At 37.1% G+C, this 24,357-nt stretch overlaps 2 protein-coding genes across 3 annotated transcripts in view; both read right to left on the reverse strand.

The window, feature by feature from the left end:
* Window positions 1-391: 391 nt before the first annotated feature.
* LOC144970725 (uncharacterized) lies at window positions 392-6,956 on the reverse strand. Of its 2 annotated transcripts, none has more exons than XM_078910681.1 (5): window positions 6,834-6,956; window positions 3,545-3,700; window positions 1,961-2,059; window positions 1,308-1,406; window positions 392-564 (listed from the first exon to the last, which is right to left on the reverse strand). In XM_078910681.1, exons 2-5 carry the CDS (start codon window positions 3,663-3,665, stop codon window positions 539-541), a joined length of 345 nt encoding a protein of 114 aa, XP_078766807.1. In that variant the 5' UTR covers window positions 3,666-3,700; window positions 6,834-6,956; the 3' UTR covers window positions 392-538. The 2 variants fall into 2 exon arrangements, with proteins under 2 accessions (XP_078766807.1, XP_078766806.1); XM_078910680.1 differs by lacking the exon at window positions 6,834-6,956 and adding an exon at window positions 6,650-6,738.
* An 11,209-nt stretch (window positions 6,957-18,165) lies between these two features.
* Window positions 18,166-24,357, reverse strand: part of LOC144970726 (uncharacterized) — a 7,098-nt gene continuing 906 nt past the window's right edge. Inside the window, exons 2-5 of the mRNA XM_078910682.1 lie at window positions 23,788-23,925; window positions 22,594-22,668; window positions 21,505-21,606; window positions 18,166-20,071 (exon numbers count right to left, since the gene is read on the reverse strand). Of these exons, the coding sequence (XP_078766808.1) occupies window positions 19,626-20,071; window positions 21,505-21,606; window positions 22,594-22,668; window positions 23,788-23,914 (750 nt within the window). The 5' untranslated portion in view covers window positions 23,915-23,925 and the 3' untranslated portion in view covers window positions 18,166-19,625. The remainder of the gene's footprint in view (window positions 20,072-21,504; window positions 21,607-22,593; window positions 22,669-23,787; window positions 23,926-24,357) is intronic.

Consider the following 24,357-nt stretch of genomic DNA (forward strand, 5'->3'; position numbering starts at 1 on the left):
TGTGCTTGTGTCCGGATGAGACTTATAGGTGCTCTCAAACTAAGTACTTTGATAGTGTGCTCTTGGAATCTACATCTGATCCGTATTTGTTCCCAGTTCCCTATGTCTTACTTTTCTTGTGTGTTTTAATTGTAATTCTAGACCTTTTTACTATCCCGTTTTCTTCCTTTTTACTGGCGCTGATATAACCTAAATGTGTTGCAAGCGCCGTAAAACCCTTAAAAACAAAACATAAAAACAAGGACTCACTATGCGCTGAGCGAGGTTGGAACCCAGGACCTTCCGATCCGAAAGCGGGTGTCATACCTCACGACCACATAGCTGCCATGTGCTTACTCTTGAACTGTAAATCTATGGTCTCAAATGATTTCCTCTTTGACATTGACTCATATTTGGTTGTTTTATTCGATGATTTATTGGATGAAATGAATTTCATTTACAATAATTGGCATACAAAAATAAGTATATGTTGAACAATGTGTTACACGTCTATTAGCTGTCTTTCATTGTAGGTGTCTCTTCGTGTGTCATCTTATTCTTAGTCATCTTTACAACATTCTCTTCCTGTTTTGGAAAAAAAAATCAAAATATATTATTATGTTCGAGCAAAAGAATTTAAAAAAACTACATTGGTCTAGTACCAGATTAATCATTATACACAAAATCTATGTAAAACCTTTAACGTTTATAGTCTGTTTGAAAGGCTTAAGTGAGAATTAATCACCCAACTAGCTGTCTAAAAACAATAACAAAGAGCCGACTATAAAGACATGTTTAGTTGCGATCGAGTGGCAATAATATGGTTCATAGACATGATATAAAACAATCCGTGCATACTCTTACAAAGGAAATCTTATTTTCTACACTTACCCAGAGGACATTGGAGATCCTATCACTGGAGCTACAAGACCTTGGAAACAAAAGTGTGCATTTCTGTCTTTACACTTACCAGGAGGGCATATTCTACTGGAGATCCTATCACTGGAGCTACAAGATCTTGGAAACAAAAGTGTACATTTCTGTCTTAACACTTACCCAGAGGGCAGATTCCATTGGAGATACTTCGAGATCTTGGAAACTTGTACTTTTTTGTCTTAAGTATTTTTTACACTTACTCAGAGGACAAATTCCATTGGAGATCCTATCACTGGAGCAACAAGACCTTGGAAACAAATGTCTATATTTCTGTCTTAAGTATTTTCTACACTTACCCAGAGGGCAGATTCCATTGGTGATCCTATCACTGGAGCAACAAGACCTTAGAAACAAATGTCTATATTTCTGTCTTAAGTATTTTCTACACTTACCCAGAGGGCAGACTCCATCGGAGATCCTATCACTGGAGCCACAAGACCTTGGAAACAAAGGTGTACATTTCTGTCCTGTCTGTTCGTAACCAACGCACGCTGTGGAATCGAACAATAGAATGGGAGCGATCTATATTCATATTTTTGTCCAAGCTAGTCATCGATCACATGATTTGTTGCTGTACAACTATTGGACATTTCTCAATAATTGTAAACACGCTGCTTTGTTCATTAAAGATGTAATCATACCCATGAGTCATGCTGCGGCAATGTTGTCTAGTGTATGACACTCGCTTTCGGATCGGAAGGTCCTGGGTTCGAGCTTTGCTCGGGGCATAGTTGAGTCCTTGGAGAAGGCTCTTTACTCACATTTTCTCACCGTACCCAGGTGTAAAATGAGTACACGGACGTTAACAACGTTGTCTCTGTCCGAAAAAAATTATTTTATCGCCTAACAGGCGTCATGTCCCGTCCTAAATGTTAAATGTTGCTGTTGGCCCGGGACCCCTTGTAAAGCGCTTTTAGTTTAGAGCACGTTTAGTGGATATTGCGCTATATAATGGCTCAATATTTTTTTCTTGTTTTTTTTTAGATATAAAATTAGAGAAATCCAGCCTAGCCTTCACTCCAGAGCATTAGAAAGGAACACTTACGCCTGGCTTCACAGAGCGGATCTCCATTCTCCAACTGAAGACGAAGAGCCAATGACATATACTGGCAATAGTCAATCTCTGAGGTCTCTGCAGCGCAGCCTGTTGGAAAAAAAAACAAAGGGATTACAGAAGGAACGAAATTGACGTCACTCAGCTCTTTGTTGTTCTTGTTTTTAGCCAGCCATTTTTTATGAGTAGTTTTCACAAAATTCTATCAACGAGACTGTTAATGTTTAAGGTTACATATAGTTATGTGTGTTGGGACGTTATATCCTGCTGGTAAATGTTGTGAGTATTTTGGCTAAACGCTCAGCTTCAATAAATGAATTATTTGTTTATTGCTCTTTTCTTTATTGCGCGGCTATGTGGTTTGAAGGTATGCCACTTGCCTTCCGACCGGAACAGCTGTATGTTCTATGCTTCGTACCCAGAAGGCGCCGAATACAACCCGTTAACTGCCGTTCTCTGGAAAGACACGTATTAAAAAAAAAATGCCCTGAAAACTCGACCTTCAAATGACGTGACGGACTCTCATTTTGGCAAACCTCTCAAACCTGTGACCTCGCTAGGTCCACACGACATACGTTGTAAGAAAAATACAGTAATAATGGAAGTAGTGTCAAGTCAATGCTATTCGAAAAGTATTGTAAACGAGCCATAATTGGATTCAATAGTCTGGTGTCACGTCGCCCAGCAACAGCGAGCAGTGTGGTTTTAAACAAAGAGAATTCCTACTCTTTATTCTTCATGCTGGCTTGAACTTTTCATATGTCATGTGATCAGAAGGTATAAAAGTCAAAACATGATCATATCTAATAATGTTTTTCTCCTCTGGATCCACTTTTATGCTCGTCGGAGAAATATTTCATAAGGGCGTCCGCCATTGCTCTAATAGTTTAGAGCCAGTTACTAATTTACCATGCGTCATTACGAGGGAAGTGACGTCATGACTGTTGAAGCCTATTGATGAATTTAAAGGTAAATAAACGATATACCTTACGAGAAATCATGTTGAGAAAACTAAGCCCAAAAAAAAAAAACAAAAACAAAAAAAAAAAAAAAAAAAAACAAACAAAAATAAGTGACATGTTTAAAACTTAATTGCAACCAGGGGATCATGTTAATATGTTGATATGGTGTAAAGTAATTATTTTCTGGCCATATTGGAAACAAATATTAGAGATTCTGTTAGGAGTGGGGGGGGGGGGCGGTTTAAGTCAAAGCCAAACCATTTTTACTACTAAAGGGGCTTAAGACGGCAAATGGGAGAAACAATAAAATAAAAATAACCCCCCCCCCCCCAACACACACACACAATCCAAAAAACAAAAAGAAAACTTAAACAACCCCCCCCCTCCCCAAATAAAACCCCCAAAAAAACTCAGGCTCCCCGTTATAGAGTTAACAAAGCAGTTATATGGTTCAAGAGAACTGAGGTTCGATTCTCTCTGGAGGAGGGCTGTTTTTAAGTGATTGGGTGATTTTGCCTGTATTTTTCTGTCTGTTTTAACTAGCACTGTACCCCCCCCCCCCCACACACACACACACGCACTCACATAGGTACATAAGGATTAAACAACTCACCAAGGGATTTGAATGCCATCTCGAGGACAAAACATGCTGGGAAGGGCAAAAGGTCAGAACTTGTCACGCCCACCGTCGTCAGGCCAACCAGAAGTAAGAATAACAACCCCTTATTCGTCATGGCTGTCGTTTATTGTCTTGTTGCTGTGTTCGAATCTTGGACAAGTAAAAAGACAAATGAATAGATTGAAAATGTCTATTTTTTTTCAATAGACATAATACATATGTGACCCATCGTCTCAAAACGGTATTATGTCGGGATGAACAAGATGATGAAAGGTCAATTTTAAGTTTAACTGGTCAAGAAAACGAAATTTCAGGTTTCAGCACTTTGGAATTCTATATTTTTTCTTCAATAATAATACATACATGGACTCAACACAAGTCTGATGTTTTTGGTCATAGATTCAATTTTCAGCAATTTGATCATCCCGACTTAATACCGTTTTGAGGCGGCGGGTCACATATAACACTGGATGTAAACATCGATGCAATGTGTTTAGTTAAAAAAGAAACTCATAACATCCACCAGCAAGATATAACTTACCCAGACACAAAACTATGTGTAATATTAAACGTTTATGGTCTGGTTAATACAATTTAATTCAGTGAGAACTCACTAAGAACTGCTCATAAAAATGGCTATCTAAAAACAGTAACAAAGAGCTGAGTGACGTCAATTTCGTTGCTTCTATAAAGTGGAGAATTGTATGCCTAATTGGATTCAGTAGTCTGATGTCACGCCGCCCGGCAACGGCGGCCATCTTGGTTCTTAACAAAGAAAATCATTATTTTTTATTCTTCAAGCTGGCTGGAACCTTTCATATGTCTTGTGATAAGAACGTATAAAAGTCAAAACAAGATCATATTTATAATGTTTTTCTCTTCTGGATACACTTTTATGCTCGTCGGAGAAATATTCATAAGGGCGTCCGCCATTGTTCCGATAGTTTAGAGCCAGTGTTACTAAGTTACCATGCGTCATTAGGAAGGAAGTGACGTTACGACTATTGAATCCTGTTGCGTCGCCAAAACTGTTTTTAAAAAAATAAATGAATAAATACCGACATCCAACGTAGATAAATTCAACTCTAAGAAACAAATTAAATGTATAAAGACAGATAAGTCGATTTATGTGTGAAGGCTATGTGGTCTTGTGGTAAGATACTCGTTTTCGGATAGGAAGGTCCTCGGTTCGAGCCCCGATCGGCGCATAGTTGAGTCCCTGGGAAAAGGCTCTTTACTCACATTCTCTCAACGTACTCAGGTGTAAAATGAGTACCTGTACCGTTAACAGTGGTGTCTCTGTCGGAAAAAAATTTGTAAAATCGCCGCCTAACAGGCGTCATATTTCGTCCTAAAATGTTACGTGTTACTGTTGACCACGGACCCTTTGTTAAACGCTTTGAGCACGTTTAGTGGATATTGCGTTAGATATTATATATATATATATATATATATGGGCCCATTGTTGTAATGGAAATCTAAAAAAAAATACGCAAAATATTGTCCTTTACAACAATGTTAAACCATAATTAATTATAGTAATTAAAAAAAAAAATTATAGAAAAAAAAAACCAACAAAAAACAACTAAAGTAATAATAACAGAAACAAAACAAAACAAACAACTAAAATAATAATAATACTAAAAAAAAAACTAAAGTAAGGAAAAATAAAATAAAATAGGATAATATTTAAAATTAAAGTAATAGGGGAAAAAAAAAGAAGAAAAGGGGAGTAATAATTTGTCGAAAACAGCGAAGAAATTGAATCTAAGATGGACTTAATAATCATAGACAAATGACGTGATTCTTTTTTCCCCTTTATCAGCAAGGTGTAGGGACGTTGAATTAGATATTAAAAACGGATTTGTCAATGTTTTAGTTTTATTTCTACATTGCTGTCTACTTTGTAGAAGCAGGTTAAACCTGAAAGGGCTGCATCAAAAGTAACAATAGCCCAAGTTATTCAATAACGTTTTGAAAGTCCCAAATGGAGAGTCTGAGGAAAAACGCAAGAGATTAAGATATTGAGCGAATTCAGTTGTTGCCTAATGTGTGCGGCTATGTGGTCTTATGGTATGACACTCGCTTACGGATCGGAAGTTTCTGGGTTCGAGCCTCGCTCGGCGCATAGTTGAGTCCTTGGAAAAGGCTCTTTACTCACATTCTCTCACCTTACTCAGGTGTAAAATAAGTACCTGGCCGTTGACAGCATTGTGTCTGTCACAATAAAATGTAATATCGCCTAATAGGCGTCATGTTTCGTTCTACACGTTGCGTGTTGCTGTTGGCCAGAGACCTCTTGTAAAGCGCTTTGAGCACATTTAGTGGATATTGCGCTATATAAAAGCTCATAAAAAAATTAAACATTTTTAATTCAGTCCCTTGATTAAGGATAAATAAATAACAATTCAAAAGAAGGAAACACACGGGACTGTCAGTTCGCATGTGTTGGTGTGATTTGTGATTTTTGTTTATTCATATAAATCATCAAGCCTGATAAATGTTTACGTCCAAGTTGTTCTTATAATAGTATTCACTGTGTTGGATACAAATAAGGGACAGAATCAGCGTCAAAAGCATTCCCCTAATAGAGTATCATTCTCTAATAAAACACACATCTACAATCGTTTTTCTCCAAACTTAACAATGAATTCATTCTTTATAGGTAATTTAAGCCTGTAGAACTGTCCAAAGCCAAACCATCCGCATCTATTCTACACATACACCTTGAGATTTTTAGTTGTTGTTTATATAGGGCAATATCTTCTAAACTTGCTCAAAGCGCTTTACAAAGGTCCCTGACCAACATAGCACGTAACATGTAGGACTTAACAACGTTGCTAACGACGGCCAGGTATTCATTTTACACATGAGAGTGGTGAGATAATACGAGTAAAGACTCTTTTCCAAGGACTCAACTATGCATCGCTCAGAGCGGGACTCGAACCCAGGAACTTCCGATCCGAAGGCGAGTGTCACACAACAAGACCTTATAGCCGCACTACTTCTTCTTTCATACTATTCAATTATGTATGCCTTTTCACAATAGTAAGTAAAAGTTTTCAGCCTAAATTTTTATAACCTATCAAACAGACTCACCCTATATATAACAACTTATACTGGGTATCACAAATCACTGTTATAATTTGTAGCTTGTTTGTTCTCAGACTTGCAAATAATGGTACTATAATTTTTTCACATGATAATTTATATCTATATATCAAAGGGAGCAAACAATTTTGGACCAATCAAAATCCAGGATATCAATCATCTATTTACTCACCGTAGGCGACTAATAGATAGTAATAATAATGATAATTTATGACTTTAAAAGTACACTCAAAATCTAAGTGATTGTCGTCGGCGGTGTTGTCGATGTTGTTCGTCCAATGAATGCTCTTTGAATGAATTATGATTCACTTCACGTCCCGGACAAGTTTTGACCAATCAGTGACGTGTATTGACAAAATGACATTTCCCTAATTTTGTCAGGAATCGTTTTACTTCAAATAAGATTTTTTAAAAAAAGCTTTTATGTAGCGCAATATCTGGCTATGTGGTCTAGTGGTATGGCACTCGCCTTCGGATCAGATTGTAATAATCGCCTAACGGGCGTCATGTGTCGTCTTACATGTTAAGTGTTGCTGTTGGATAGGGACCCCCATGTAAAGCAATTTGAGCACGTTTAGTGGATATTGCTCAATGTAAAAGCTCAAGTTTTAAGCTTTTAAATGATATGCTCGGAGCACTTAACAAGCGCTCCCTATCCCAAGTACAAAATCAACACTTGGTATGTTATAAGACAAAACAAGACATGATTCCTATGATGCGCTATTACAATCGAGAAAATCCTGAAAATGGCTGGTAAGGAGAGAGTTATGTCACCGAGGACCCAACTCAAACCGGGAATCTAACGGTCTGAAGAGGAGTGTCATACCACAAGACCACAACGCTGCACTGATGAATAGATGAATTCATATGACTCTCAACAGGTAAAATGAATCTTAAAACTGAGACCTATTTCTGAATGGCGCATAGTTAAGCCCCTAGAAAAGGCTCTTTGCTCACAATATCTCACCTTACTCAGATAAAAATGAGTACCTGGCCGTTAACAGCTTTGTCTCTGTAGGAAAAATGGTAATATTATCGCCAAACAGCGTTATGTGTCGTCTTACATGTTAAGTGTTGCTGTTGGCTAGGGACCCCTCGTAAAGCACTTTAAGCACGTTTAGTGGATATTACTCTACATAACTGCTCAAGATTAAATATTCAAATTCTGGGTAAAATGAAAAAAAAAAAAGTCTTCTCTTAGAGTGCGACAAAACAAAAATTATTATTTCACTCGCCTCACTGAAATACTTTGATAAAACATGTTTTTAAATTTTGGCCAGAAAACGCGTCCTTTAAATATCGATCGATTAAATTGATCTTCATCTTGTGAAAAACTCTCAAACCTGGGACTTTGCGAAAGTCTTGCTTGAAGTCCCAGTTTAGAGAGTTTTTGACAAGATGATGGTCATTTTAATCGATCGATATTTGAAGGTTGAGTTTTCTGGCCAAATTTTTAAAAAATGCGTTTTTTTTCAATGTACGACAGATCAGAGGTCAATGCTATAACTCAGAATAATTATATTTTAAAAAATCAACAACACCCCCTCCCCGCCCTCTCCCGCTTTTCATAAACCTCATAAACAAAATAATAATAATAATGATACGGTCAGCCAAGAAATCTCAATATTATCGCAATTGAGGTTTGGTTTGTTTGTTTTTTTTTTTGGCAAGTTACAACCGGAGGGGTGAAGTGTTGGTGTAATGAGATTCAATGTTGATTTTATATATTTGCATAAAAACTCTATTATATATGGCTGTCATAAGATTATCTGAACTCACGTCAACTTAACGGAAGATTTTAAGGGGGGCGTTTTTGTTTGGTATAAATTAACACATCATTTATTATCTATTTATTTATTTATATTTGTTTCTTTATTAGCCATGTGACCCGAATGAGAAGGTGATATCTAGGACTTAATGAATGAATGTGTCGACTGTTAACTTATTTTTTATTATTATTATTATCATCATCATCATCATCATCATCATCATCATCATCATCATCATCATCATCATCATCATCATCATCATCATAGTTATCAATGTTGTTTTTGTTATCCAAATACTTTAAACTAACTTTATCCTTAGCGTTACATTAATTCATGTCATGGACTCCGTGAAGAATTGATATCGTTATGTCAAGGAGGTGTTAAGAGGGCAGGGTGGTCTAAAAAAAAAAAAGAACTACTGTACACGGTGAAAACACCTATTTACATTTTGACCAGATAACCTGTAACCCCTGTATCAATTAGTTTAAATGATACCTTATTTGTCAAAAAAAAAAACAAAACAAAAAACAACACAAAAAAAAAACAAAAACAAAAACAAAAATAAATAAATAAATAAAAAACAAAAAAACCCCGAGGCTTCTAGTAAAGAGAAATTAGACAGTACGCCTGACCGGTAATCAGAAGGTCTGAGGTTCGATCCCTAGTCGGAGAAGACTGGTTTTATAGGATTTTTTTTTCTTGTATTTTTCTTTCTTCCTTTGTCTGGCACCGTTTCATACACACTTGTTCAGATCTTTATCTTACACCAGTGCCTGCTCCCTAGTTTTTCATCCTTGTTTTCTATAACTTTAACAGGGAAATGGCAGTTGCTTACTATATTTTGGACAGGAGGCTATCTTTTCGCAAAGTACTTTGTATTGAGATGTTATATTTAAAAAAAACACTGGAGCGTTTATATAGGGCAGATTCAAGAAACGTGCTCAAACCGCTTTAAAGGGGGTTATAAGTCAACAGCAACACATAACATGTAGGACGAGACATGACGCCTGTGAAGCATTATTACATTTATTTAGATACTGACAACGTTGTGCATGACAGGGTACTGATTTTACACCTGAGTGAGGTGAGAGAATATAAGTAGAGAGCGTTTTCCAAGGACTTAACTTTGCGCCACTAGAGCGGGTCTCAAATCAGGTGAGAGTCGTGCCATAAAACCATAAAGCTGCACACTTTGCGCCAGATCTAATAGACCCAGCTACCCGATTACTACAGAGTGAACAGGCGCGTCAGAAAAATAATACATTCGACTGCATCCGGGATTGATTGGCTATAGATAGTTCGAAGTTGACGTCACTCGGGTCTTTGGTATTGTTTTTTGCCATCCGCGTTTATGAGTAGTTCTCACTAAACCGTGTTAACCAGACTATATACGTTCAGGGTTACACACAGTTTGTGTGTTGGTCTGTTATACTTCCGGATGGCAATGTTATGAGCTTCTTAGCCAAGCGCATACTATCTATAGGTCCCTCTGTGTGTGAACCGAGTGCTCTACCACTTGAGCTAGCGGGGCTCTGATCTTCATCAGAAGCATTGGGTTTAAAACAGTTTGACAAGTAGAGGATCAGTTAAACCAATCTAGGGAGTAAACGTTTTCAGGGCAAAACGTAAAAAGACTTTTTAATCTGTGTAAAGCAACTGTCCCCACCACAGACGTAAGACCTATTCCATCGGTGCCCTTGGGGTCAGAGTTCATGAAGCGTGAAAAGGACGGTAACACATCGTTTGTTTTACCTTGTGGAAGAAGCTGATTAATCGTTAAGTGCTCTTCGCCAGACTTGAATCAGACCTAGCTTCCCAATTAATAATTCATAGTATGGTGGGGTTGACGGATGTGGGTGGATGACTCGAAAACATCAGTTCTTTGTGAGCATTTGGACCCTGTGCCCCTTACTAGCAAATCTGATGCGATGCCCCTGATAATTTTGAGGTTATTTACGTCTCTTGCCCTTTTATGATATCTGTCCACTTCTTTCCCTTGTCCTACCATGGAATAAAACAACTTAGTTTTGTCTGAACCCTGGCTGGAATCATTTGCGGTCCAGAAGACAGTTTGTTTACAGACCTGCCTACATGAACATTTTGGAATTCTTTATTCTTGGGAGATAGAAATTGTAGTCGCTATAATTATATATCGTAAATCAACAATTAACCTCACGATGGTTAAATAACATTTCAAAATCGTTAAAAGTATGTAGTCTGGCATCAACTTTTAATTTTAAGTCAGTTTAAATTAATTAGAGATGCTCATTTAATTCTGAAATTGGAGTCAAAATGTCGCAATTCTAGTATTGTTTTTCGAAATAGTTGGCACCTCTGTATTTTTCTGCGAGAGAGGGTCTTTTTAATATTGATCGGATCTCTGAATTTACTTGTAAATTTCACATATATTTTTATTGAATAAAACGATGTATTATTGTTTGCTTGCTGCGGCTGGTAAAAAAAAAATATCTACATATCAACATGGGTTTAAAACGACAATAAATCCTGATATATGATATATGATTGGTAAATTTATTATAAATAAACGATGGTAGTTTGTAAAGCACGCTCCACTGAAGCTCAGACCAGACCCAGCTATCCAATTACAGTTGGGTGAATACAGATGGAAAAAAAGTTAAATAACATAATAAACGCGATTTAATTTTATTACCACTTCTCTTCTCACCCAAAACCATTCTTAAAACGAGGAAGTGTAAAAATAAGAAGGCAAACTATTGAATTGAATAGACACTTAGATAACCACGCCTCTCGGACAGTCGTCATAATGTAAACAATGACAGCAACTGGTAAACATAGCAAACTACACAGATTTTACTATCGCTGTTATGTCTCTAAGTAAAATACACACTGTTCTACCGTGGATGAATAAAACCAACACAGAAATCTATGTGTAAACTTAAACGCTTATAACATGATCGAGAAAATCGTGTGACAACTAGTCTTCTATTAGGTGGTATGAAAACAATAACAATGATCGAATTCATTCTCATTATTGTTTATAAACAACCAACTCTGTTTGTCCGAGCAAGTGTGAAGGTGTGTCACTAATTCCATGTTTTGATTGGTCCAAAATCTACAGGTTAATTGGAAATGCCAATTATAATATTTGTGTTGTCGTCTGCATCTATTTTGACTTGACCTCTTGGACGTGGGTGATTTTTTACTCGCCCTCTGTCTTTAGTTATGTTACTACGTCATCATTTTGAGGGGGAATCATTAATCATGACGATGACTCATGGTTATGCATTATACATTTATGGATTTTTAACGCATGCTTACATCACAAAAGAAATTATAGATGGACAAAGAAATTGAGCTGTGATAGCATAATATACGATTCTTTCATCGCTTCGTATTTATTTAAACGAATTATTTCTATCGTGCTCAGTAACACATAGAGTTATATATATATATATATATATATATATATATATATATATATATATATATATATATATATATATATCATATGTTGTAGAACATGAAAAATCATGTAATTTATGCTATAGAACCACAGTCTGATAGATCAGTTTTAGTTGAGATACAAGCTTTTTCAGATTGGGAAATTTTGAAATTGACGACAAAAAAAAAATCAAAAAAAAAAATCGTTCATTCCTATTAAGTAAACATTTAAAACAAGGCGACCCCAAGGTTGAGTTACGTCATCCTTGGATTTCCATTGGTGACTATTTTTAGCGTCAAACCGGATGTTTTCTAGGGGAGGGCATCCGGGTCACCAAAAGGTCAACGATGCTTTAGGTTTTGAGAAGTCAGGTCATCGACGACTGAGAAGTTCCCGACCTCCACTTAGTTCTCGATGCTTTTCTCGTCTCGAGAATCTTGGTCGTCGATGCTTCTCGTATTGAGTCCCGAGTCCCGAGACTATACTGCGCGAGCGACGCACGCGTTACTAACAATGTGTACTATCTGCATTGTTCACCCCTCTCTCGTCGGCGATGATTTCAGCGAAGCTCGAGACTTTTTTGCGTCTCGATGCTTTTTTGAGTCTCGAGACTCAAAAAAGTCTCGAGCATCGCTCTAGTCATCGGTGCTTTCATTCAATACCTAGTCATTGGTATTGGGTATTGACGTTATATCATATTTTAAACAGCTAACAAAACACAAACGTCGTAAATAGATCAAAATGGTTATAGGTATCAATGTTTTATTATTATACAAAGTGAATTTATTTAATGTATTTTAAGTTTTAATACAAAAAAGCCATCCAAAGCTCAGTTGAAGTGCTACTTCTCGGGAATTCCCGACTTTTCCTTGGTCATCGAGTTCGGGAAGTTTTGAGTGTTGGTGGCCGATGACTTGAGGTATCATCGAGACTTCCGCTCGACACTAATGTTTTCCTTTCACACTAAACTGTCGATTCACGAACTATCCAAATTGTTTTATCGCTAATCTTATTCAATTTTGATAGTTTTGAGGGATTTTTCTATTATTCAAAATTCTATAATAATATTTTTTTGTTTATCTGATTTATAAAGTATAATCAACTACACTAATAAAGACGGACAGACGGACAGGCAATCCAACTAGCAGAACACAGTGGATTAAATGTCTGCAACCGGTGTTGACACAGACAGTGCTCCTTTCCCCGTCAACCCTAATTATATTATATTTTCTTTCCAAAAATACCACAATAACCATTATACGTGTTTTATAGACTATTTTGGTCAGACTTGATCATAGTTGAGGATCAAGATAGCTCAGTTGGTAGAACACTCGCTTCCGAGATCGATCCCGGGTGCAGTCGAATTTTTTTCCTGACCTCCCAGTCCACCCAGCAGTAATTGGATAGCTGGGTCCGTTATACCCGACGGAAAGTACTTTGCGATAGATCAGCGTCCTATGATAAGGGTATCAAGCAATTGCTATTGTCCGTTTCACGGTATAGAAACTGGGATAAACTCCGGCTCCATGGACTGAATGACTGAAGGACTACTACATTTTGATGGCAATATGGAGTCCACGCTATGACTATTGTCACCATAATCATCATCATCATCATCATCATAATAATCATCAATTGATACGATGCAGTATTGTGTCAAGTTACTGACGTTACGTTATTGACCACATGGTGACAATGGGAGCATATTCTCTCGTTCAGGTATAATTGAGTGCACGACTAAAAGCACCCGCGAAGGTTCTATATGTTGTCCAATAATGATTCTGTACTGATGGCTTGTTTTGTATGAAATAGGTCTTACTTACATGTCTTGTTGGTGAACCATTTTTCAGTTAATGTAGCGTTTTAAAACTGTAGCATTACTTGTGTATTCCATATGAAATTCTCATAATTCATAATTGAATGTGAATGAGTCTTTAAAAGAAAGAAATAAAAGTAGAGAGAGAGAGAGAGAGGAGAGAGAGAGAGAGAGAGAGAGAGAGAGAGAGAGACAGAGAGAGAGAGAGAAAGAGAGGTGGAAGAATATTACATATGACTTAAAAAGGAATGCGTATGCATGTTTTTCAAATACGATTACAGTGGCAAACACAACTTCTCGCAGGGACTGATGAGACACGTTTTTAGTATGTCAACTAGATAACACCACACGAACGTCTCTTGCTTCAACCACCCAGAAATACACACGCTACAATTCCTCCTACATTAAAAAAAAATTTTTTAACGTTCATTTTGCTGACGAAAGGTTTTTTCCCCCGAAACGTCCATTCATTGTCTGTACTATTCCCACCCGAAGCCATTTGTTTGCTACTGTAAATGATTAACAATATATTTAAAATATTGAACGCACATATTGTCCTCGTTGTTATTTTCCTTGATTAGTAATGCAAAATAGGGAAAAAAAGTTCTAAAAACGCACTTTTATAATAAATTGCGAGAGTTGTTCTATAGCAGGTGTCATTTATTATGCTTTCAATCTCAATGTGCACGGATTTAGCCCAATTTCCCCAAATACAATGAATATGAAGAAATTATATGTATTTACGCAGTTATTTCCCTTGTTTAATATAGCTGTAATAGGAAAATTTAAGGCCTTTAACCAATACGTTTTGATTGATTGCCAGAGTGGTTATATAGCAGATGGGTTTTGAACGGGTGTTTGTAACCTGTATGCAAATTTTCATGCTTTCAACCCGAATTTGCACGGTTTTAGCCTAATTCCCCCTGCTATATTGTGTATCCTTTATAAGATGTATTGTATCTTAGATTTTCCATCATAGAGTGTAACAATGTTATAGTTTCGGAAGTATATTTTCATTCTAAGTGTAACCTAGCTTTGGAAAAAGTTTTAAAAATCTTGATTTTTTATGAAACGCAAAATCCACCAAATTATGTGCTTAAATTGATTTACAAGAGTAAATCTTTTCAATAGTTTGTTTATATAAATCACGAACGAATATATTGATTGGAGTTTGGACACTGAGGGAAATGGCTAAAGGGACACATGCAGACATTGAATGTCAATCGAACAAAGGGTAATTTCAAAACTTACAAAGCGTAAGAATGTAAACAGCCCATGGCCTATTAAAAGAGTACTGTAGTTATGTCATGAAACAGCCCCATTCCACTTCGGAAATCAAACATGACACCATACAAGATCTCTCTCTCTCTCTCTCTCTCTCTCTCTCTCTCTCTCTCTCTATCTATCTATCTACCTATCTGTGTGTGTGTGTGTGTATGTGAGATGAACACGCACGCACACACACACACACACACAAAGTCAAACACGCATATTCACGCGAAGATCATGCATTTAGCATATAGCATCACTATCAAGAAATGTTTGACTTAACTCGTTCACATTCCTTCATATCAATTTTTGCAGCAATAATACTAATAATAATAATGATGATGATGATGATGATGATGATGATGATGATGATGATGATGATAATAATAATGATAATAATAATAATAATAATAATAATAATAATAATAATAATAATAATAATAATAATAATAATAATAATAATAATAATAATATAATAATAATAATAATAATAATAATAATGATAATAATAAATTAATATATACAATAATCACGACACAGAGAGAGAAACAAATGAACTTGTTAATAATCGTGATTTCGATAATAATAAAGATGGTCGAAGTTACCATACTATGACTAGGACGTAAATGACCAACATTAGGCCTAGCTATTTTTCCCCAGTCCAACAGAGTTGGAGCAAAAATTCCTCGGCACCTGAGGCGGGTTTTTTCTCGTATGTGAAGATGGTATAAATTCGAGCCAGGTATTCAATGTGGCAACATTATAGTACATTATAGTTATAGCCAATGGAGCCAGCTAAGATCCGCTCCTTGGAATCGTTTGAGTGGGGAAATCCAGTCACTCGCTCAGCCATAGTACACAGTCGCTGACGACAGTCATCAACGGACTGTGTGAATCGGGAGAAAAGCGTGGGTAGAAGGCGTTGTGACAGAAAGGGAGTCTGTTTCGCACTGTTGATAAAAGGCGATATATAGCATTTCTCAGTTTTATATATTTAAAAAAAATGCTGTTATCCATTTTTAAAACATGGATGTGGTGCCAGGCACCATTTGAACCAATAGAGCCACGCCCCTGGACGTATTCAATCTTGATATACAGAGACCACTGTTATTGACTTGATACTCATTTTAAGTACCTGAGTATGATGAGGGACTGTGAATAAAGAGCCTCATCCAAGGACTCTGCTTCGCACTACCTACAACGAGACTAAAACTAGGGACCAACAGTTGAGAAGCCGAGTGCACACCAGAAGACTGACTTACTTACTTATCCGAACCAGCGACCACCTGAGCTCTAGCCCTTCGGTTTTGTGCCATGACGTAGAAGTTAGACGTCTTTTGTAGTTGTTCCAGGTGACTATAAAGTGTGTTCCTGATGCTTGGATTTGGTGGGAGGAATGTGCATCTCAGGTCTTCAAGAGGTTGACATTCAAGCAAGTGGTGTGTTACTGTTTCATTGGGGTGTTGACATAGGGGGCAGAATCAAGGCTTTGCTGCCCTAATATCGGGATTTGGTACGGGTAGAGGTTGTTGAGGACCCTTACCATAACCGGACCCACATTCATAGGGAGTTGCTGATATTGTTTACGAAACTATGTACGAGTACATTAATCTCCGGACCTTCTTAACGCTGTTGATTCCACTCCATACAAGGGAGCATTCCTTCAATATGAGATCACGGACATTCTAAGGAGTGCTTGGTCGTCATCCCAAGTGGTCAAAACTAGCTTAATTTAATGACTTTATAGCGTGTCCCCATCTTCCAATGCGGTTGTCCCTGGATCTTTGTTTAACACATGTTTCCAACACAACCAACCAGAATGCTGATTTTAAATCATAATGAAACTTCTCTCATTTTGATTGGTTGGTTAAAACAAAAAGTAGGAAAACATCAATAGCTGATCACGCATCAAATCCCCCATAGTTCCAACTCTGTATATATCTCCCATATAAGATGTTTATTGTATCTCGAAGTTCCCATCATAGAGTGTGGAAATAGTAGGTTGGACGTAGTATCGTTTATTGCTAGATTAATAACTTTGGCCCACTTAAAAAAAGAAAGGTTGAATATTTATTCACTAAACGTGTTCAAAGCGCTTTACAAGGGTTCCCTAGCCAACATCCACTCTTAATATAAATAACAAGACAGGCGCCTATTAGGCGAAATTACAATTTTTTCCGACAGAGGCAACGCTGTTAACGGCCAGGTACTCATTTTACACCTGATTAATGTGAGAGATTGTGAGTAAAGAGCCTTTTCCATGGACTTGACTATTCGCCGCTCATAGCGTGATTCAAACCCAGGACCTTCTGACCCAAAGGCGAATGTCATACCACAAGACCACATAACCGCAGGTTATAAAGCCAACAGCCACAATTAACATGTAGACAAGTCATGCAGCTTCTAAGGCGCAATTCGACATTTTTCTACAGAGAAAACGCTGTTACGGACCAGATACTTAATTCACACTCGAGTATTGTCGTAGAACGTGAGAAAAGTGTCTGTTACAAGGAATCAACTTACCGCCGCCCAGAGTGGGACTCAAACAAGGTTGACCAAAAAGACCTTTTTAACGGACAAAGTTTTATGCTCATATTCCATAACTATCTTTAGTCACCCGACACAACCAGCCCCACAGATCTTGAGCATCACCCACAATTTAAACATAGCCGATTGAAATATCACGCTGTCAGGTGTTCCGGTGCAATTCTCTCATTAGTGTGTCAAAATATTTTGATATATACTCACAAACGATGTGGCTGATTGCTTCTGCAAGTACTAAAGATAATTATGACCTCAGTCCTAAGTGCCTTCCATTAATATCATCATCTCGAAATATCTAGATAGAAGCTAAGAGAAATGGTATATATAATTATAGGCGCACCATCACCAACACCATCCAGAAGACGGCCAGGAGACGGGAGTTCGGCCAAGAACATCCAAGAAATGGAAACCAACACCTTTCATGTTTTAATAATATTGAAAAAGACGACGACAACAAACAAACACAACAGCAACAACAACAACGGCAACAACAACAACAACAACAACAACAACAACAACAACTACTACTACTACTACTACTATTACTATTACTACTACTACTACTACTACTACTACTACTATTACTACTACTACTACTACTACTACTACTACTACTACTACTACTACTACTACTACTACTACTCCTACTACTACTCGTATTACAACAACAATGACATAGAACTGAGGTTAAAAATAATCCATTTTATTTACAAATAATAACAAGAGAAAATATTGGAACGATTCATTGACCATTCACATTTCGCACGTATTTACACTCCATTCAAGCAACAATACCCTTTTCGCGCACTTTAACGTCCAAACCCCCAATATCTTATTTTATGACAGTTAAAATTATTTTTCAGGATTAATTAAAGCTTTACTTAGATCTGGGATTGTGTCATTTTACAATTTTTCAAGAAAACAGCATTATTTTCATTCGATTTTAATTTTCATTTTATACCGTATTTAAAATTAATGTGACCTTCAAAAAATCAAAAAAGTTCTTCAAGGAAGTCTCAGGTTCATTGATTAATATTTCATTAATATGAATGAAGTGTGTAAAAGTGTCCTAGTTTAAATGAAATCAGGAGTTTTGTTATTGTATTTTAGAGTATCAGAGGCTGAAAGTGAAATTTTGGCTGGCAAGGAAATGAGGAGAATTAATGTAAGATTTTAGAAACTAAAAAAAACAAAAAACCCAAAAAGCAAAAACAACCCAAAACCCCTCAAATTTTGCTCTTCTCATCGTTTTGGTTTTAAGTTCAACTCTCGACACTTTTCATAATTCTGCTCACCCATACTGCGTGATGTCAGAATAGGCGTGGAGTAAACATGGGAGAGGGTTGCAGAGTTGCTTATTATTCGAAACGAGATATTGAAAATGCTAAAATTGTCAAGATTAGAGATATTTTTTCCATGTAATCTTTCAGATCGTCTGGAAGATCCAGTCCTGGAGGTAATCGCTTGAAGTCGGCGTCCGTCTCCCTTGCTGATTGTCGGGGGTAGAACTTTTGTTCTTAGAACCGTCGTGGTCCTCTACGAAAGAACTTTTGTTCTTAGAACCGTCGTGGTCCTCTACGAAAGAACTTTTACTTAACGCCGAGATCGAAACCGTGTATAAAATTTCAATTAATGTTATCAACACACCAAACATTTTTCAAATTTCTTTCCTGGACTTGTTCATTCAAAAAAAAAAAAAACGTCTTTTAATATATTACAGATAAAATAAATTGACGCCTAGGATAGCTGAGAAAATTGGTTGGCTTGATGGCGGTACTACAGACATGTAAGAGTAAGGCATGACTGAACTCATTAATTAAAGGGGCAGCGTGGCTCACGGCCTTCGGTCTTCGCTTCGTAACGGAAAGGTGCCGAGTTCGATACCCACTGTGCTGTGTGGCCTTGAGCATGTCACTTCGCCCTAGCTCACTGCGACTGGCGCCTGGGCCATTCAAGTCTTCCATTGGAATAGACTCTAAAGACAAATTTCCATTTTGGGTTAAATAAAGAGAATTGTAATGGATTGTATTGGAATTTTTTACTTCTTACCCGCCCATTCCTTCATCACCATCAATTACGGGGCGCCATCCAATCCTTTAAATCACTACCCCCCCATCCCCCTCCTTCCGAAAAAGCATTCATCTAAACTTGATTGATTTCTTTCTCCCCCAACCCAACAGCCCTAAAATCTTCATAACTAACAACCCTGATCGGGTCCATTCCGTTTTTCAGTCCTTCATCATTAATAGCCGCGATCTCCAACGCGAACCTCTCGTACTGCACGCGAATCGCCGACTCCAAAACCAGCGGGTCTGTGACGTTCTTCGGCCAGTCGCGTATGTAATCTTTTGGATCTTCTGGAAGATTCAGTTCAGGAGGTAATTGCTTGAAGTCGACGTCCGCCTCTTTTGCCGTTTCGTTCCAGGATGTTATTGTCGGGGGAAGATTTTGGTTCCTAGAACCGTCGTTGTCTTCTACGATAGAACTTCTACGGGAGCCTAGCTTAAAGCCCAGGCGATTCCAGAGCTGATGGGGTTTCCATTCTTTACTTTTGTACGGGGACTCTCCGCCTGTTCCACAGCAAATCTCTGAAAAACAAGAGAGGAGAAACATTTTAATACTTACTGTGTGACTATTGCGTGATGTTCGTAAAATCATGGCCTGACCGTAGCCATAGTTAACTTATAGCCTGGCATGACACTGATCAAAAAATTACGTCAAAAGACAGGTCTTTGGCCACAAAAGAAAACACATCGTGAACAACTCACGATGTATTCAACAGATCAACCAATGGGATCACTTAATTCCTTGAGCTCTACTATCGACAAATCACTAAAAGCTGCACAAACCTAAAAATGACAACAAACTATAAGCGGGTTCTAGCGTAGGCATCGTTAACTTACAGCCTGACACAAGAACCCTCTAGGACTTATAGTTTGACGTCATTTTTTAGGTTTGTGCAGCGTCAAGTGAGTTGCCGTTAGTAGAGCTCAAGCAAACAAGTGATTCAATTGGTTGAACTATTGAATTCAACTCACGATTGGTTTTCTTTTGTGGCCAAAGACTTGTCTTTTGACGTCATTATTTGGTAAGTGTCAGGCTATAAATTAACTTAGGCCACGGTTCTAGTGTCAGGCTATAATTAAACGATGGCTACGCCTGGCATTAAAACCAACTAAGACCCAAATTTAACGTCGTTATTTGACTTATGGACCGCCTAGTGAGTTGTCTTTAGTAGTGCTCAAAGAAACGAGTGATCTCATTGGTTGAATTGTTGAATAAAACTCACGATTTGTTTTCTATTGTGGCCAAAGACTTGTCTTTTGACGTCATTTGGCGGTTAATATCAGGCCATGAGTTAACGAAGGCCACGCTTAGTGGTTCAGCGATATGAGTCTTGTTTTGTCATCTAAGTCATCATCATCACGACCACCACCACCATCACCACCACCACCACCACCACCACCACCACCACCACCACCACCACCATCACCATCATCATCATCATCATCATCATCATCATCATCATCATCATCGTAATCATCAATAAACTTGTGCTTGAATAAAGGGGATGGGAGAGAATATTTCAAATCATTTTTATCTTTGTAAAGAACAAGAACAACAACAGAAAACACAAACATAACAAAAAAAAAAAACAACAAAAAAAACAAAAACAAAATCAAAAAAACAAAAAACAAATCAAAATACAAAATCAAAACTAAACATAATAAAACCGCAACAAAAAACCAACTAAAAAAGGAAGAAAAAAAAAGAATAAATAGAACAAATCATCCCCTCTAAAAACAAAAACAAAATGCAAACAAAAGAAAACAAAATGAAAACAAACAAACAAAACAAAAAAAAAAAACAACAACAAACAAACAAAAAGCAACAGCAACAAACTCAACATAATAATCAAACATAAAAAAAGAAGAAAAACACCCCAAAGAACCTAATGATGACAACAACAACAACAACAGCAACAACAACAACAACATCTCGAGCAGGATAAGGGACTCACTAAAAGCCGGGCACATGCCAAACATTTTGATGTACTCCAGTGGACAGCCAGTCGGAAACGCCGTGCAGGCATTATTTTCATTACTCCCATAATTGACACACGCTGAGGATGAAACGTGGTCAAAAGGGTAAAAATTAACGTTTGATCCGTTTACTGCCGTACCCTGGATAAGCACGATTAACAAAATCAATTTGACCAATACTGGACTTCAAATATCGATCGATTTAAATGAGCCCCATCTTGGAAAAAAAACCCCAAAAAACCCGCTCAAACCTGGGATTTGCAAAGTCCCAAGTTTGAGAGTTTTTGCCAAGATGAGGATCGTTTAAATCGATCCATATTTGAAAAAAAAAGAAAATTTTTGCACAAATGTTTGAATACGTGTTTATCAAGAGTAAGTCAGAGAACTCGTTAACGGTTAACCCACCCAGCAGTACGTATGATTAGAATGATTAATATCGGAAAATTTGACACTTAAAAAAAACAAAAACTTCTTGGTATGTGTTACACAAATCTACCTGGCTACCAGTTTTTGGGTTACATTAGTGATCAATAAAAATTATAAGTATCAAGCTACATATTAGCAGGTCTGATAACCCAAATGGTCACGGGCTCATTGTTGTTATAGAAATACTCTCACACCAATGCAATATATTTGTCCATTACAGCAATGTTAAATTGAAGGCAATAATTGCTACGACTTTTTCTACTACTACTACTACTACTACTACTACTACTACTACTACTACTACTACTACTACTACTACTACTACTACTACTACTACTACTACTACTACTACTACTACCACAACAATCTACTACTACTACGTACATACTAACTAACTATACTACTACTACTACTACTACTACTACTACTTCCACCACCTCCACCACCACCACCACTACTACTACTACTACTACTGCTACTACTACTACTACTACTACTACTACTACTACTACTACTACTACTACTACTACTACTCCTACTACTACTACTACTACTACTACTACTACTACTACTACTACTACTACTACTACTACTACCACATATCACCACACTAAATCTGTTAATACACCCAATGTACTCACGATAAGATCTACAGTTTACGACTTTCATCTCAAGAGCAATGAGTCGACATATAATGTTGACATCCTCAGCGCAACCTGAGGAAAAACGAACATTGAACTCTTTGAGTTTGTATTTTTGTTGGTTTCTCTATCGAAGCGAAGGAAGTGCAGATCTTCTTCCTTCTACGAATAATTCGGAGATTTATAAATTTTATCTCCATCTGCAAAGTAGCAAAATAAACTTCTCAAATTCAATAAATCATACAGACTACGAAAATATGGGGCAGCGTGGCTTAGCGGTACGGTCTTTACTTCGTACCCGAAAGGTTCCGAGTTCGAATACCCGCTGCGCTGTGTGACCTTGAGCAAGTCACCTCGCCCTAGCTCAGTTTGCGTCGCTGAATTGCGGCTGGCGCCTGAGTTATTCCAGTTGTCCATTGAAATAGACCCTAAAGACAAATCTCCCCTGTAGGATGAATAAAGGGAATTTTATTTATTTATGTTTTATATATATACTAAATCACATGCAGTATAAGGACATAGAAACCTTATTTAATCTTGCTGAGGGTAAATTGGACACTCAAAAGTAAAAGGTAAATTTTATGAATAGTTTGATGATCTCAATGAAATCTACGAATTTTAAAAATTTAAGTAGGCAGACCTGCGAGTGTAAAAAAATATATATAGGCATAAAGGAAGGTAAAATGAATTGACTTCGACTGCCCTCTTCATAATCAAAACACGACAATGACCACAATATGAACTTTTTGAGCGTTAATATAGACCAATATCCACTAAACGTGCTCAAAGCGCTTTACAATGGGTCCCTGGCCAACAGCAACATTTAACATTTAGGACGGGACATGACGCCTGTTTCGCACAGAGACAACCCTGTTAACGGCCATATACTAATTTTACACCTGAGTACGGTGAGAGAATGTGAGTAAAGAGCCTTCTCTGTCAGAAAATTATAATATCGCCTATTAGGCGTCTTATCTCGTCCTACATGTTAAGTGTTGCTGTTGGCCAGGGACCAATTGTAAAGTGATTTGAGCACATTTTAGTGGATATTGCGCTAAATAAAAAAAACTCATTTATTTATTGTTGATGATGATGGTAAAGATGATGATGATGATACTAATGCTGATGATGATGATAATGTTGGTGATTATGATGATGATGATGATGATGATGATGATGATGGAGATAACATACCTTGATATCTAAAGTACCCGGAACTAAGCAAACAGATCACCACTTTAAGATAGAGCTGTGACGTCACCATTACTGGATACAGTGCCAAGACAATGTAGGCGACTGTTAGGTACCTTAGAGGTAACATTGTGGAAACGACTGTGGACAATAAAATTGGAGGTGTATACCTATATAGTATTGGTGATAGTGGTATTGTAGTAGTAGTAGTAGTAGTAGTAGTAGTAGTAGTAGTAGTAGTAGTAGTAGTAGTAGTAGTAGTAGTAGTAATAGTATTATTATTATTATTATTATTATTATTATTATTATTATTATTATTATTATTATTATTATTATTATTATTAGTAGTAGTAGTAGTAGTAGTAGTAGTAGTAGTAGTAAGAATAGTAGTAATAGTAGTAGCAGTAGTAGTAGTAGTAGTAGTAGTAGTAGTAGTAGTAGTAGTAGTAGTAGTAGTAGTAGTAGTAGTAGTAGTAGTAGTAGTCGTTGAAGTAGTTGTAATAATAGAAGTGGTAGTAGTAATAGCTGGTCTGTTGCCATGTATTCAAAATTAAAACCTCTTGTGTTATGGTC

This window comes from Berghia stephanieae, chromosome 4 (genome assembly GCF_034508935.2).
Source record: "Berghia stephanieae isolate SIO BIC M18660-M18661 chromosome 4, UCSD_Bste_1.3, whole genome shotgun sequence".
Taxonomy (NCBI): domain Eukaryota; kingdom Metazoa; phylum Mollusca; class Gastropoda; order Nudibranchia; family Aeolidiidae; genus Berghia; species Berghia stephanieae.